General features: G+C 49.2%; 1 protein-coding gene across 4 annotated transcripts in view; it reads left to right on the top strand.

Annotated features, from left to right (window-relative positions):
* AP3B2 (adaptor related protein complex 3 subunit beta 2) overlaps positions 1-13,495 on the top strand; it is a 63,210-nt gene that overhangs the window by 31,383 nt on the left and 18,332 nt on the right. Inside the window, exons 8-12 of one of the 4 annotated variants that reach the window (XM_073801437.1) lie at positions 141-509; positions 730-1,050; positions 9,484-9,559; positions 9,695-9,769; positions 10,076-10,171. In XM_073801437.1, the coding sequence (XP_073657538.1) occupies positions 938-1,050; positions 9,484-9,559; positions 9,695-9,769; positions 10,076-10,171 (360 nt within the window). In that variant the 5' untranslated portion in view covers positions 141-509; positions 730-937. Of the gene's footprint in view, positions 1-140; positions 510-729; positions 1,051-1,083; positions 1,361-9,483; positions 9,560-9,694; positions 9,770-10,075; positions 10,172-13,495 lie in introns of those variants that run through there. The other 3 variants (XM_073801440.1, XM_073801438.1, XM_073801439.1) reach the window with 3 other exon arrangements.

The raw sequence follows: 13,495 nt of genomic DNA, 5'->3' as shown, positions 1-13,495 counted from the left end.
ACTTTCCCTCTGGATCCAGGCCGTCTTTCCTTGGGGTACCTTGGGCCTTGGGGGAGGAGCTGAAGGCCTCACATGATCCAAGAGTCTTGGCAGTCACACCAGACCCTAACCCACCCTCTTCCCTTCCCCTTCTTTCCTAGGTTTCGGTGGATGTGGACTTGACCGTGGACTAGCCATGACCTCAGGCACTCCTGGGTGGGCATGAGGGCTTCAGAAATGGTTATTAAACTATTTTCCAAAGCTGAATTCGGGGTTCACATTCCCCTCTATTCTGTCCCCATTTCTCTACATCTGCATCTACATCTACAGCAGCATGCTGTAGGCTCCTTGGCGCTCTTGGACCAACCTTCCTTAAATTCCAACATCTCCAAGAAACCCTTTTGGACAGCTTTCTCTTACCCCTCCCCCACCCCCGCCCTTTCCTTCCACAGCGTGGGCGAGCATCCGCGCTAGTATCTGGGATGAGTGGAGCCCCTAGAGGCCGTTCCACCGAGACCCGGTGGTCTGTGGTAGGTAAAGACGTTCTGCATCCCCAGAAGGCTGTCCCATAATCAGTCCAGCAACCTCCACCGCCCCCCCCCTCCCAGACCTGGAGCTGCATCAGTCCCTTTAAAGGGCAGGACCCTTCCTTACTGGGGGGTGGAGGGATTTCCGAGGGATTGGGGCGGGGCCAGACCCTGCTACACCTCCCCTCCTGCTCCCTCCTCGGACACGCCCTCCGTTCCGCAGGCGCCGGTACCTTTAAGAATCTTCACGCGAGCATCCCAGATTGATAAATCCGCGCGCTGCCTCCGCCACCGCAGGTTGCGGCCTTTGCGGAGCCCAGGCCGCGCAGCCGACTTCGCCTGTCCGGCCTGCGTTCCCTTCCTCGGTCCCTGCCGCATCCCGGAGGCGCCGCGACCATCCCAACGAAGCCCGCGACCTCCCCTGCCGCCCCATGTCGGCCGCGCCCGCCTACAGCGAAGACAAGGGCGGCTCTGCTGGCCCCGGGGAGCCCGAGTACGGCCACGACCCGGCGAGCGGCGGCATTTTCTCCTCCGACTACAAGCGGTGAGGGAGCCCGCCGAGAGGGTGGCTGTGCCCGGGCCGGCCTGGAAACATGCGCTCCGGTACCATGGACAGCGCACAGGCCAGTCGGCCGCGCCCAGGCCGGGCCCCGGCGGCGCGCACCGGAAGCCTGCCCAGCCCCCTCCCGCCGCGGTCACGGGCCTTCGCGACGCCCGTCCCCAACGGCAGCATCCCGCAGTGAGGGGCCGGCCTGCGACCTGGGAAGGGGGTGGGAGGCTGGTGGGGGATGGGCCAGCCGTCTCTCTTTCTGGAGGACCAATCCTCTCGCCCCAGGTGTTTCTCCTGTTAGTAGGTTTGGATTACACGCGTTCTCCGCCTTTTTTCGCGTGTGGCAAATTGACTCCAAAATAACGTGGGGGAGGGGTCAGAACCAGCAAGCTTGAGCCTGGGGCCTGTCCAGGAAGGCCCGTCCTGGAATAGACTCAGAACCTCCCAGGCCTGGCCCCTCCTACAAATCCATTTTCCCTCATTCTGGTCCCCATGTTCTCATCCCCATCTCCCATCTAGCGCTCACACTCCTGCTCCCCACATTGCCCCTATAGTTCAGCCCTACCTTAACTTCCCACTCTTCCCTTCCGCCTTTGGCTCATTCGTTCGTTTATTCGTAAATTTTGAAAGAAGCCTTTTTAAGGGCCTACTGTATCGAGTCTCGTCCTAGTCACTGTGAATGCAGCCACGAACATGAGACAGTCCTTGTCCTCAAGTTGCTCTAGAGGGGGACACAGGGAAGAAGCTGTCAGTGACAGTTCAGGGTAGCGGGGGCTGTCAGAGCGGTGAGAGGAGCTGGTCCCTGTGCCAGGAGAGAAGGGACAGGGGAGAGCCAGGGATGTTTCAGGCAGAGGAAAGAGCTTTTAGCAAGGTGTGGACGTGAAGGAGAGCTAGATCACAGGTTTTGTAGGTGCTAATACGGTGAGGGCAGAATCTCTATGCAAGCCACCAGAATGACCAGAAATGAAGGTGGGGAGATGCCAAGGTCGGGGGGGGGGGCGCAACTGAAGGGTTCTAAGCAGGCAATAGCAGATTTGCATTTTAGAAGGATCCCAGGCTGGGTTGTGGAGAAGAGATTGGAGGGGTGCTGGATTCAGCAGGAGACAAGTGAAGGGGGCTGAAGTTAGGGGGGAGGACATGATGGTGGCCGAGACTATGGGCGAGGCACAGGACTTGAGGGCTATTTTAGGTGGTAGAAGCCCCAGACGTGATGATTAACTGGGGGGAAAGGTAAGAGGAAGGGGCTGGGAGAAGATAAGGATAATCTCAGGTTACTAGTTCTTGTAACTGGATAGATGGTGGTGCCATACAGGGTAATTGGGGAAAAAGACATTACAAGCAAATTTGTGGAAAATAATGGCTTTTGACATGCTGAGATTGTAGACTCTGAGGTATAATACATTCAAGTCTAGTAGGTAGCTGGATGTTAGGATTTGGAGTCCAGGAGATTATTATATATATCCATCAAAGCCACAAAAGGAAGCCAAGAGAACCTAGGGAGCATGTAATATAAAATGAGTTCAGACAGGGCACAGGTAGGAACCCTGAAGACATGGAATTAAGAGTGACCAGAGAGCAGGGGAAAAGTGTTTCAAAGTAACTGAGAAAAAGTAAGCCAAGGGAAGGAGGAAAAATAAAATGTAGTTTCAAGAAGGAAGCGATCAGTAGTGCCAATGCCCACTGAGGTCAACTCAAACAAGGAAAGCAATCATGACCATTGGTTAGACAAAGAGCAGGTCAACCCCTTCCTGCTTTACTCCCCACCTTCTGCCCTGGGAAAATAGTTCTGGCAAAGTCAGAAGAGGAGGGGCTAGATTATTTTTCCCCAACATTCTATGATGAACAATTTTAAACATACAGAAGAGTTGAGTGAATAATACAATGAATGTGTGCCCTCCCTCTAGATTCAACCATTGATGACATTCTGCCATTTTGCCTTATCTAACCATCTGTTTATATTTTTGGCTGAGCCATATAATTTGTAGACATCGTGGCACCTCAGCCCTAAATTGTAATCAGCATGGGAAGCCAGATTAAAGTGAATAGAGGAGTGAAGGGGAGGTAAATAAATAAAACACAGTGGATGGGAATTTTGCTTTCAAGAAGTGTGACTGTAAGGGGGAGAGAGGGAAAGAGTTGCCAGAGGAGAACATCAGTTCAAGAAGGTTTGTTTATTTTATTTTTGTTGTTATTTTTGTTTGTTAATTATTAGGATGGGAGAGCCCAGAGCAAGTTTAACTGCTGATGGGAAGGAGCCAGCCGTGTGGGAGAGGCTGAAAGGAATTGAAGGAGAGAGGGGAGGGGAGGCTTACAGAGCTGGGTGGGAGGATTGGCCTGGCCTCAAGGAGGACCAGCTCTGCCCAGAGGGAGGAGGACAGGAGAGGAGAGAGTAGATGCAGATGCTTGGGAGCTGCGGGGGATTTGATCTAAAGCCTTTATTTTCTGTGAGAAGCCAGTAGTGAAGCTGCAAAGGCAAGGCTGTGGGTGGGAATTTGAGGAGCATCAAGGGGGTTTGAAATAGAGCAAATAAACTAACCACTCCTGGCAGGGTAGGGGCTGAGGGGACAAGAGGGCCAAGGATGTGAGTAAGAAGCAGATTGGAGGGGTGGACCTGGGGGGCCTAGGCCAAGTATGGAGGAAGGAGAGATAAGAGAGTGCTGATAGGAAGGAAAAAATCAAGGAAATGGCCTTGGAAAGACAGGTGAGGATCAAGATGGTTAGGGTCAGAGTGAGAAGGGTGTACAAGATTTCTGAGGAAGAGCTGTTCTGAGGAGGCAGAGGTCCAGTTGTGGCATGAGAGTGGAGGAGAGGGATGCCCCACCTCTGTCTGGATCAGCTCTCCTGCCCCCTAGTCCCCTGCCTGGAGATTGGGGGTTGGCCCTGTCCCCAGTCCCTGCCCTCCTCCCCCTCGTGAGTCCTTGTCTCTGAGCAGTGAAGAGGAAACCAGAGCCTCCCTCCCCGCCAGTGTCTAGTTTCTGAGTTTCGGGGCGGGCCATCTGGTGACAGTGACAGGCATCCCCAGCTCCCTGGTCAGCTCAGTCCCATTTTGGAGCAGGACCTGGTGCCCAATGCAGCGATTCCTGCAGCTCCCAGGGGCCGTGGTGAGGCCAGGGGGCAGAGGGGCTGATGGAGCTGATCAGGAGGCTGCCAGCCCTGTGCTGGCCCCTGAAGGCGGGCCCCCACCCTGGTACCAGGCCCTGCAGCCGGAGGAGCTCCGGTGGCTGCAGGCGCCAGAGGAAGACACGACCCCAGAAACGTCCCTGGAAGGACCTTGCCTAGAGCCTGGCCAAGGCCACAGCCAGAGGCAGCCACTACGGTACAGAGGGGCCCCCAGAGACCCTCACCCAGACAGCCAGGAAGGCAAGGGGTGGGAAGCTGCCATTCTCAGCCAGGACCCATTTAAGTCCCACCTCCTCAGCAGGAGGACTGGGCCGGCATTTAGGGTCTAGGTGGGAAGCGGGGGGCATCAGGGGTACTGTATGGGGGACTGAGAGTTTGAGTTGGGGGAGATAAGCCTAACTCCCTGGAAGCTCTGAGGGGAAGAGGATAGTAAAATATTTGAGGGTGGAGTAAAATATTTGACCTTTTCCTCCCCCCAGGTCCTAGCTAGAGTGGGTTCTGGGTGAGGTTTGGAGACAGGATAAAGCGTTTGGCCACCCTCTCCTGTCTAGTGGGTTGGAACTTGGGTTGTGAGGGGAGGGAGGAAAGTGGATATCAGGTGAGATGAGTATGTCTGGCCTCAAATGCCATGTTTTACCCACCAGCTGGCTCCAGTGCCCCTTGCCCCAGAGAGTCCCTCAGGCCAGGGGTCAGGTCACAGTGAGAGCAGTATAAGGGGATCGGACTGCGGGAGATTAATGTTTCATGGCCTTAGAGTGTTGCTGTGTATCTCTCCCTTCTTCTCCCTCTTGGGAACATAAGCTGGTGGGAGTGAAGATGAGGGACCCAGGGTGGTTACACCCTAGGAGGGAGCTGCTGTCTTTCAGGGGGCAGCTGACAATCCTACCTGTGCTATGTCTGCTATGTCCCCCCAGTCCCTCCGCTCCCTCGATTCCCCTTACCTAGGGCCCTAGAGCCTTCAGGAGCCTGGAAGGTGTGCGCTAGGCTGGGTGGGTGGGAGAACTGTGGGTGCCACAGCACACGCCCTGGGTGTGTGCATTGGACACGGGCCTGTGGCATCTGTCGGGGTGGTGAGTACACCCAGGTGCGAGGAAGCCTGCTTTAGAGAACTCCCAGAGTTAAAGGGGCTGGGCAAACTCTGACAGGTCCCAGTGAAGTCACCCCAGGCTGGCCAGTGAGGACGCCCACGTGACCCCTCAGAAGGAGGTCAGAGGATCATGAGGCTGGAGTATTTGATCCCTTAAAAGCCTGTATTTATCATCAAGAATCTCAAATGGGAGCCCACAGGCCATTTTGTCCAATGAGACTGGAGTAACTCAGTCTTGTCAAAAAGGTGCATGTGTATGTGGTGTGTGTGGTGTGTGTGGTGTGTGTGTGTGTCTGTGTGTCTGTGTGTCTGTGGAGGGACGTGTGTGGGGTATGTGCATGTCTGGATCGGGGGTGGGGGAAGTCGTGGTGGATATGTGTCTGTGGGCGTCTATAGGGATTTGTAGGTGAGCTGTGTGCGTCCATAGGTGTGTGGGTTTATGTGTTGAGAGTGTGTTTTTGTGGGAAGTGTCTGTATGTGTGGTATATATGTCTGTGACTGTGTGTATTTCTGTGGGGGTTGTGGGTGTGTGTCTGCAGGGTTTTTTGTGGGTGTGTGTGGGTTTATGTATAGATTTTATGTGTCTGGGGGTTGTAGGTGTGTCTTTGGGGGTCTGGGTATGTGTATGGGGTACAGGTATGTCTGCGGGGAGATGTGGGAGGGTATCCCTGGTACCATATCCCTGCGGGGGTATGTATGGAGGTTCCTGGGGGTGCAGTGGTGTGCATCTATTTGGGAAGGTGACACCCAGCTCTGTCATTCTTCCCACACCCTCAGTGCTGCCCAGGCCCAGGTGAATGGTCTGTATCTCTGTCTACAGCCATGTGTCCTGAGTTCAACACACCTAGGAATTGACCACCTGGTTTGTGTTTAGGAGGGTGACAAGGTGGTTGTCTTCTGACCCTGGCTTGGCCATAGGGAGTAGAAAATGTCCTCTGGTTTGGGGGGACATCTTCCTGAATGGAGGAGTTTTGATCTTTTTTTTTCTTTTCATTGGAGTATAGTTGATTTACAATGTTGTGTTAGTTTCTGATGTACAGCAAAGTGATTCAGATATATAGAGATATATATAATTTTCATATTCTTTTCCATTATGGTTTATGACAGGATATTGGATCTAGTTCCCTGTCCTATACAGTAGGACCTTGTTGTCTATTTTATATATAGTAGTTTATATCTGCTAATCCCATATGCCTAATTTATCCCTCCTCCACACCCTTTCCCCTTTGGTAACCATAAATTTGTTTTTTATGTCTGTGAGTCTGTTTCTGATTTGTAAATAAGTTCATTTGTGTCATATTTTAGATTCCACATATAAGTGATATCATATGGTATTCGTTTTTCTCTGACTTACTTCACTTAGTATGATAATCTGTAGGTTCATCCATGTTGCTGCAAATGGCATTATTTCATTCTTTTTTATGGCTGAGTAGTATTCCTGAATGGAGGAGTTTTAGATCAACTTGAGTGGGGCAGGACATCTTCTCCTGCCCTCATCTGACAGCTAGCAAGTCCTCTGTGTTCTGTTAAGCACTCACACATTTCTGCAAAATGCAGCCCTACGACTAGGTGCATGTTATGTCAGGTTCTTTTCTTCCTCTTAGCATTTAGCACTTACTCATTTCTCAGCATCAGCACCAGTCACACTTGCCTCTTTATGACTATTATCATGCTCTTCCCTCTCCTGATATTGCTACCTCCAATTTCTGATTCTCTATTGCTTCTAAATGTTTCACTTCTGTGACTAACTTTGTGCACACTGCTTTTTAACTCCTACCATTGGTGATACCTCTCCCAGCTGGGTTCTCATGCCTAGGTCAAAGCTATGGATTATCTGAGTATCATCTGGGAGATTAGAGAATGTACAGTTCTCCATACACAACCGCTCATCACATTTTGGAATTGCCTGGGCAATATATGAGTGCATCAGTGGTCCCACTGCTCTATCAGCTGTGTGCAGACACATTTTTCCACGGGGTTATTCACACTTCTCTGTTCACTTCTTTGACCACCAGCCCCTGGATCTCTGAGTATGGTCAGGCAGGTTGTTCACTGCTCAAGGGCACATGGCCAAGGAATACCAAACAATGCTCCACCCACTGAATGGGGAGCAGCAGCACAGGGCTGTGTCTACCTGGTGGGGCAAGCGGGTGGCAGAAGGGCTTGCAGTAGCCCTGACAGTAAATACTGAATATAGACCCTAAATTTATATCAGTACTTTATCTATTTTGAATATTAAACTTTTATTCACCATATCCCAAATATTTTCCTTTCTGTTGCTATTATGGGCTGAATTGTGGCCCCCTCAAATTCATATGCTGAAGTCCTAACTCCCAATACCTCAGAATGTGACTGTGTTTGTAGATAGGGCCTTTAAAGAGATAATTAAGTTAGAATGAGTTCATTAGGGTGGGCCCTAATCAAATATAATTCACCTGTTATAAGAAGAGGAAATGTGGACACACAGACCCACAGAGGGAAGACCATGTAAAGATATAGGAAGACAGCCATCTACAAGCCAAGAAAAGAGGCCTCAGAAGAAACCAACCCGCTGACACCTTTATCTCAGACTTCTAGCCTCCAGAATTGTGAGCAAATAAGTTTAAGCCACCCAGTCTGTGTTACTTTTACGGCAGCCCTAGCAAAGAAACACGGTTGCCTTGGTTTTTTTTTTTTCTTAAATTTAGTTTACATACAAAAGTTAAAAAAAAATAAACCTAGTAATAATAATAAAACATTATTATTACTGATAATTTTATGACCTTGAAAATTAAAATTTCCCCCTCTTCCATATATTGAAATAATTTAACTATTAAACAAATGTGGAATTAATTTTGGTGTGAAATATATGTACAAGTTTAATTCTTTGCTACATAGCAGTTGTCCCGACAGCATTTATTTCAGGGGAGGAAAATTTCTTTCTCCCATTGGCGAGTTATTTGCTCCTAATGTACCAACTTAGATTCATTTGTGAAATTTCCCCCCTATGACTCTTGACTTTCTACTTTTAACCTGCTACCATAGGGCTTTTATTGTTGTCATGTTGTTTTGTGTTTTGAGTTCTGGTAGGGGGAGTTGTCTGTCATTGTTCCATTGTTCTCTTGTTCTCCCCCCAAAATTCTCTGGCGTTCTTACCAATTGATTTTTGTTTCTGGATGAATTCTGCAGCCACTTCAGGAAGTTTGACAAAAGGCCTCCATTGAAATTTCAATGGCCATGGTATGAAATTTGTATATTGGCTTGGAGACTACCTTTATTCCCCTTCGTCTTGTGCAAGGGGTTATTTATTTAAATTATCATTTACCTCTCCCATTAGGGTTTTATAACTTTCTTGAATGACTGTTGAATGTGACAGGTCTGGCCTTTGTGGTAAGACCACTTCAACAGACTCTGGAGAATCTGGGACCCGTCCAGTCCTTGGAATCAGCTCACTCTGTGGGGTCAGGGCCTGGGACCACACTCGGGGAGGACAAGGGCATCTTGCTCTTGTTTTGACACCCACCTCCTTTCCACTGGCTCCAGGTCCTTCTCATCTATCCAACTGGCCATTTCCTGGGAAGGGTCCCTACCTTTCCCACCCCAAATCCATCCTGTCACCTCCTGGCTGTATTAGTTTCCCAGGGCTGCTGTAACCACAAACTGGGTGACTTAATAGAAATTTATTATCTCACAGTTCTGGAAGCTAGAAGTCCAAAATCAAGGAGTCAGCAGGGCCTTGCTCCATCTGAAACCTGTAGGGGAATTCTTCCTTGCCCCTTTCTAGCTTCTGATAGTTTGGCAATCGTTGATGTTCACTGACGTGTAGATGGATCACTCCAATCCTCTGTCTTCACAAGGCGTTCTCCCTGCATCTCTCTCTTCACAAGGCCATCTTCTTAAAGAACACCAGACATATTGAATTAGGGACCAACCCTACTCCAGTATTACCCCATCCTAATTACAGCTCAAACAGTCCTATTTCCAAATAAGGTCACATTCTGGGTACTTGGGGTTAGGACTTCAACATATCTTTTATGAGGGGGGCACAACTCAGCCCATAGCACTGGCTGGCCCACATGCTCCTCCCACCCCTAAGTCCCCTGATGTGTATTTTACCACCTTCCCTTCTGGTCGAGTCCTGCTTTCCCTGCCCAGGTCCTTTCTTTCTGCCTGGACCCTACTGATTGATAGCCCCACCCCCCCTGCTGTGCCCTCAGCTGACCTCTTGTTTCTCCCACCAGGCATGATGACCTGAAGGAGATGCTGGACACCAACAAGGATTCCCTCAAGCTGGAGGCCATGAAGAGGATTGTGGCGGTGAGGGGGGAAGGAGGGGCCTCCCTTGGGCGAGGGGCCTGGGGATCAAAGAGCAGCTCTCCTCGGCTCCTTGTGGACCTTCTCCTAATGAGAGCCGGCATCCTTCTTCTCCCCCTTCCTTGACCCCACCACCAGATGATCGCCCGGGGAAAGAATGCCTCAGACCTGTTTCCTGCCGTGGTGAAGAACGTGGCCTGTAAGAACATAGAGGTGAGCGCTACCTGGTGAGGGGTCTCTCATGCCCACCTCCACCAGGTGGGCATAAATAAACTGGAGCTGGTTGGGGGTGAGGAAGGGAACAATCCAGTCCTTGGGGTGGGGGGGGGCAATCTGCTCAGAAAGTTCCTGGTCCAGGAAAAGACACACCATCTAGACATCCCTGAACTAGATGTGGATCAGAGCAAAGGAGCCAGGGTACACCCAGGGTGCTTTCCCCATGGACCACAGCCAGCTGGGTTGATGACCTCTCATAGGGTGGGGGCACCAGTCCCTGCTGAGAAGCCCACTCCCCCCCAGGTGAAGAAGCTTGTCTACGTGTACCTGGTGCGCTACGCCGAGGAGCAGCAAGACCTAGCCCTGCTGTCCATCTCCACCTTCCAACGCGGCCTAAAGGTCAGAGGTCTCCGTTTGCCTCCCTGGGGTCTGGGCCTTGTGGGTGCTGTATTGGAGGAGTGAACCCAGGGAGACGTCTGAGCATGGGGGGACAGGCTCTGGAGGCCTTTTCCTACCTGCCTAAAGTTGGGAGAGTCAGAGGAGGCTGTGATGATGGCTGCCTCAAACGTGAACCACTTGAGCCCCTGACATTGGCCCTCACCCCCATTGATGTAAAGGGACTGAGGCCCACAGCCAGGCGGAAGTCTGCCTTCTTAGGACAGGGCTGTGTGCGGGGAGCTGCTGACCTGGATTCCTCACCTCTGGGTGTCGGAGCCTTGGCACTGGCAGGTTCACCTGGTCTGTGTATCTATCTGTGGAGAACAATGGCTTTGGAACCTTTTCACCTGGAACTGGGTGAGGAGGACAAAAGGGTTTATTGAAAACAAATGAGCTCCATGGAGAGGAAAACCACAAAGTTCACCGAGCAGGAGAGCAGCCTCAGATGTGGAGACTGGGTTCCACGGTCAGCACAGAGAACATAAAGATAAGACCATTCCATTTTCAGTAAGTTCAATACAGCCAATGATTCCTTGAGCGTTGGGACACATTGATTATTCTGTTTAGCACCAGAAGAAGTAGTTGACTTGTCTCAGATGCCCCAGTGTATGTAAAATATCCACCTTTAAAGACCTGGATCACATTTGTTGTGGTGAAATGCTCTTTGAGGCAGGCAGAAATTGAAATCACCCAAGGGAAGGGACAGTGGGAAGAATTCAAGTCCCTTAGAATTCAGTGGAGAGACTTGCCTGGTGGCGCAGTGATTAAGAATCCACCTGACAGTGCAGGGAACACGGGTTCGATCCCTAGTCCAGGAGGATCCCACGTGCTGTGGAGCAACTACTGAGCCCACGTGCCACAACTACTGAAGCCGGCGTGCCTAGAGCCCATGATCCGCAACAAGAGAAGCCACCTCAATGAGAAGCCCGCACATCACAAGGAAGAGTAGCCCCCACTCGCCGCAACTAGAGAAAGCCAGCGTGCAGCAGTGAAGACCCAACGCAGCCATTAATTAATTAATTAAAAAAATAATGCAGTGGAGGCTGAATCCCCCCACACTATTTAAACTGAATATTCTCGCCTTTCGTTTTGTATATTAAATGCAGGCATGATAGTCTCCACTGGGTGGTTTTCTGGTTAGGATAAGATTTCTTCTGGGTAGAGAAGGCAACATCACTGCTGTTCTATTCTCTCCCCAATCAGACTCTTCAGCTCTGATTACAGCCGTTAACTCCTCTAATCTTTCCACACGTTTAGTTCAAATTCCTGTGAGAGGGACTCTAAAAGGTCCAGCTCATCTTGTCATGTTCAGCTGATGCTGTAGGCCGTTGAGCAGACTGAGAGTTGACTGCCAAAACCCGGGGCGCGTGCGCCCCTGGTTCAATCTGCTCTGGCCAGCAGGAGGGGATGACAGAGTCTGCTTCTCTGAGGTGGGGCAGAAAGCATGGGCACTTGCATATACCATTCTTTCATTCAGCAAACACTTGGGTATTTCTATGCCAAACACTATGCTAGGTTATTTTTAAAGGTCAAAACCAGGACTTCCCTGGCAGTCCAGTGGTTAAGACTTCGCCGCACTCCCAGTGTAGGGGGCACAGGTTCGATCCCTGGTTGGAGAAAATCCCACATGCGTGGCATGGCCAAAAAGAAGTCAAAACCATACAATCTATCAGAGTGGCTTGACTCGGGGTTAAATCATTTTATAAGAAACATTCTGGAAATTTTGCACGGATTTTTACTTTGACCTGAGTTTCTACAGTCTGCCCCTTTTCCCTTTTTGGAAAACCAGAGCTCATTTAGTCCATCTCAGTGCAGTGATTTCTCTAGAACAGTGGTCAGCAAACTTTTCTGTATACTGCCAGGTGATAGTAGTTTAGGCTGTGCAAGCCATCCAGTCTCAACCATGCAACTGCTCGATTTTGCCCTTGTATGAAAACGGCCATAAATGAGTGGGCTTGGCTGGGTTTGCATACATTTTTATTTATAAAAAGGGCAGAAGACAGATTTGGCCTGGGGACTGTAGTGTGCCAACCTTTGCTCTAGAACATCTCTGACAGGTCATCTCCAGTGATACAGACCTCACTCCTTCATAAGGCACCTTGCTGCTTCTTAAGACAACTACAACTGTTTTTTGTTTTTATTGAAGTATAGTTGATTTACAATGTTATATTAGTTTTAGGTGTGGATTACAACTTTTTTAAAACCATTATATTGTTTTGAAACCTCCATCACCATAATTTTTAAAAATTTATTTCAGGCTCACAGAAGGCATAAAGAATAATATAATGAATATATACCCAGCATAAGAAATGAAAGATTTCTCAAACAGCCAAAGTCCCCTATGTATCTTCTCCTGCTTATTATTCATATACATGTCTTTATTCTTTTATTACTTATTATTGCATTCCTAAATAATGTATAATATTGTTTTGTAAGCAGTATCTTATATGTGTTCCTCTAAAACTCACTTTCTTTTTGTTATTACTACTGTTAGCGGGGGCTTTCCTGCACATTAGAACCAGCCTTTTCTGTCAGCCCAGGCTGAGGCTTTGTTTGCTTTGCAGCCCACTAATGTTGGCTCACTTCAGACAAACCTCCAGTTGGCAAGCAGATAATCTAGGTCTCCCTATATCCTGTCTTTATGCAATTGGTTCCTTGAATCTCCTATGAAACCCTACTATATTCCATTTTATAAGTTTAGCACAGGATCCAAGCCAGGGTGATTCTGAATCTTAATTTTCTCCTCCTGATTTTGTGTCTTCCTCCAAGATGCTGATAAGCTATTCAGACCAGGGCAACAGACTATGAATCCCCTATATCATGCTTCCAGGATGACACCCATCTGTTAGTAAATCTTCCCCAAGTACCGCATTTTACCAAACTGTGGATCCACCTAACTGCAATCAGCTGGTATTTTCCCATCTTGTTAGGAAGGATTTTAGCAGCAGAAAATTTCTTAACACCTTTCATGTGCAAAGGGATGTGGTTATCCAGAGATAAAATAGACATGAATTCTGCTCTTAAAATGCTTACGTATTAAATGAAACAAAAGGCCTACATCAAAAATGGCAATCCAGGAAATGCCATGAGAGACTCCCACAAATGCTTTGCTGAAATCAAGATACATACTGTTAATAGCTACCAGCCTAGTTACCCTAGCAAAACGAAAAAGGGATTTTGGGGGATAACTTCCTGTGAATCCATAATCATTTCCAAATAAAGTGTTAAATAAAAAAGGAAAATAGGTTTTAGCAGTGGATGTGATATGATTTGACTCACAGACTT

Source organism: Tursiops truncatus, chromosome 2 (genome assembly GCF_011762595.2).
Source record: "Tursiops truncatus isolate mTurTru1 chromosome 2, mTurTru1.mat.Y, whole genome shotgun sequence".
Classification (NCBI taxonomy): domain Eukaryota; kingdom Metazoa; phylum Chordata; class Mammalia; order Artiodactyla; family Delphinidae; genus Tursiops; species Tursiops truncatus.
The sequence above is the reverse complement of the archived record's forward strand: the minus strand, read 5'-3'. Positions and strand labels throughout refer to the sequence as shown.